Source organism: Mandrillus leucophaeus, unplaced genomic scaffold (genome assembly GCF_000951045.1).
Source record: "Mandrillus leucophaeus isolate KB7577 unplaced genomic scaffold, Mleu.le_1.0 Scaffold29, whole genome shotgun sequence".
NCBI classification, from domain to species: Eukaryota; Metazoa; Chordata; class Mammalia; order Primates; family Cercopithecidae; genus Mandrillus; species Mandrillus leucophaeus.
Genome location: NW_012103031.1, coordinates 3,800,651 through 3,803,159, shown reverse-complemented (window position 1 = coordinate 3,803,159; position 2,509 = coordinate 3,800,651). Strand labels below are relative to the sequence as shown.

General features: G+C 42.4%; 1 protein-coding gene across 1 annotated transcript in view; it reads left to right on the top strand.

Moving 5' to 3' along the window:
* The first annotated feature begins 1,821 nt into the window (after window positions 1-1,821).
* Window positions 1,822-2,509, top strand: part of RSPH10B2 (radial spoke head 10 homolog B2 (Chlamydomonas)) — a 32,338-nt gene continuing 31,650 nt past the window's right edge. Inside the window, exons 1-2 of the mRNA XM_011985842.1 lie at window positions 1,822-1,861; window positions 2,308-2,456. Of these exons, the coding sequence (XP_011841232.1) occupies window positions 1,822-1,861; window positions 2,308-2,456 (189 nt within the window). The remainder of the gene's footprint in view (window positions 1,862-2,307; window positions 2,457-2,509) is intronic.

The window sequence follows — 2,509 nt, the reverse complement described above, 5'->3', positions numbered from 1 at the left end:
TGCTTCAGCTTCCCAAAGTGCTGGGATTACAGGCGTGAGCCACTGTGCCTGGCTTTTACGGAGTTTTAAATTTTCAGTTGGATGCTTATACATGTTCAGAGCATTTTGAAATAAGTACTCTTCTCATATTCAGTTCTTCGAATTGTATACCAGGAGCAAATAATATGGAAGGTTCTAGCAAATATCAGACATCCTCTCCATTTTTCTTATTTTAGCCAGTAATGACATACCAGATGAAGAAATCCATTCTCCATTTGCAACAATACTTCTGAGAACATTTTTTAATTACCTCCTGCATTTGGCGTACCACATTTATCACGAAGAATTCCAGTAAGTACTATTTCTGGACCCCCGTTGGGGGACGGGGCATGGCTAGATTGTATTATTGTCATAATGCCCTCTTTTCTTCAGCAGTCATTTTTATTTTTTTGGAAACAGAGTCTTGCTCTGTTGCCCCGGCTGGAGTGCAGTGGCATAATCTTGACTCAGTGCAACCTCTGCCTCCCAGGTTCAAGCAAGGCTCCTGGGTAGCTGGGATGACAGGCATGTACCACCATGCCTGGCAATTTTTTTTTGTTGTTGTTGTTGTTGTATTTTTAGTAGAGATGGGGTTTCACCATGTTGGCCAGGCTGGTTTCGAACTCCTGACCTCAGGTGATCCACCTGCCTCAGCCTCTCAAAGTGCTGGGATTACAGGCGTGAGCCACCGTGCCTGGCTTTTACGGAGTTTTAAATTTTCAGTTGGATGCTTATACATGTTCAGAGCATTTTGAAATAAGTACTCTTCTCATATTCAGTTCTTCGAATTGTATACCAGGAGCAAATAATATGGAAGGTTCTAGCAAATATCAGACATCCTCTCCATTTTTCTTATTTTAGCCAGTAATGACATACCAGATGAAGAAATCCATTCTCCATTTGCAACAATACTTCTGAGAACATTTTTTAATTACCTCCTGCATTTGGCGTACCACATTTATCACGAAGAATTCCAGTAAGTACTATTTCTGGACCCCCGTTGGGGGACGGGGCATGGCTAGATTGTATTATTGTCATAATGCCCTCTTTTCTTCAGCAGTCATTTTTATTTTTTTGGAAACAGAGTCTTGCTCTGTTGCCCCGGCTGGAGTGCAGTGGCATAATCTTGACTCAGTGCAACCTCTGTCTCTTATACACATCTAGATGTGTATAAGAGACAGCCCTTCATATTTGAATCTGTTCAATACTGCAAATATCTCTTGGGGTTTTTAATGCAGAAACAAATAATCACAACCAATTTTTCTTATGTCAGAATTTCATGTCTTTCTTACAGCAAAAGTGGTTTTATATCTTTTTTTTAAAAAAAATTTTATTTATGTATTTATTTTTTTGAGATGGAGTCTTGCTCTGTCACCCAGGCTGGAGTGCAGTGGTGCAATCTCGGCTCACTGCAACCTCCACCTCCCGGGTTCCGGTGATTCTCCTGCCTCAGCCTCAGCCTCCCAAGTAGCTGGGATTACAGGTGTCCGCCACCAAGCCCAGCCAATTTTTTGCATTTTTAGTAGAGATGGGATTTCACCATGTTGGCTAGGCTGGTCTTGAACTCCTGACCTCGAGTGATCTGCCCGCCTTGGCCTCCCAAAATGCTGGGATTATAGGTGTGAACCACTGACTCCAGCCTTCCCTTTCTATACTCTATACATTAGAAAGAAATTATTAAGTCTAGCCTGTGCTCAAGGAGAAGGGAATTAATTTCCCTCTTTTGGAGAAGTAATTATTGTATTTCTTGATCATTATCACAGAAAGAGAAGCCCATCTCTCTTCTTGTGTTTTACAAAACTGATGACTGAGAACATTCATCCAAATGCCTACCAGATAAAAGGTAAATACAAAACCAATAGGATTCGATTTACGGCCCCATTTTTTTTTTTTTTTCTCAAAATATAAATCTGGGCTGGGCGCAGTGGCTCACTCCTGCAATCCCAGCACTTTGGGAGGCCGAGGTGGGTGGACCACCTGAGGTCAAGGAGTTCAAGACCAGCCTGACCAACGTGGCAAAACCCTGTCTCTACTAAAAACACAAAAAATTAGCCAGGCGTGGTGGTGCATGCCTGTAATCCCAGCTACTCTGGAGGCTGAGGCAGGAGAATCGCTTGAGCCTGGAGGGCGGAGGTTGCAGTGAGCCAAGATCGTGCCAAAGCACTGCAGCCTGAGCAACAGCAAGACTCTGTCTTGGAAAAAAAGAAAAACAATAGGAGTGTATTTACTGCTATTTTTTTTTCCTCAAAATATAAATCTGTAATCATTTTTCGACCGTTGTATTTTTAGGCAATTTATTCCGTGAGCAACAGTGGACACTCTACTCTATGAATTACATGAATAAGTGCTGGGAGATTTATCTAGCTTACTGCAGACCCCACGCAGCGCCTCCCCACGAGCCTACGATGAAGATGAGACACTTCCTCTGGATGCTGAAAGTAACCACCTAAGTTCAATACTGGCTTTCTATTTACAGGCACTTTGATTTTAA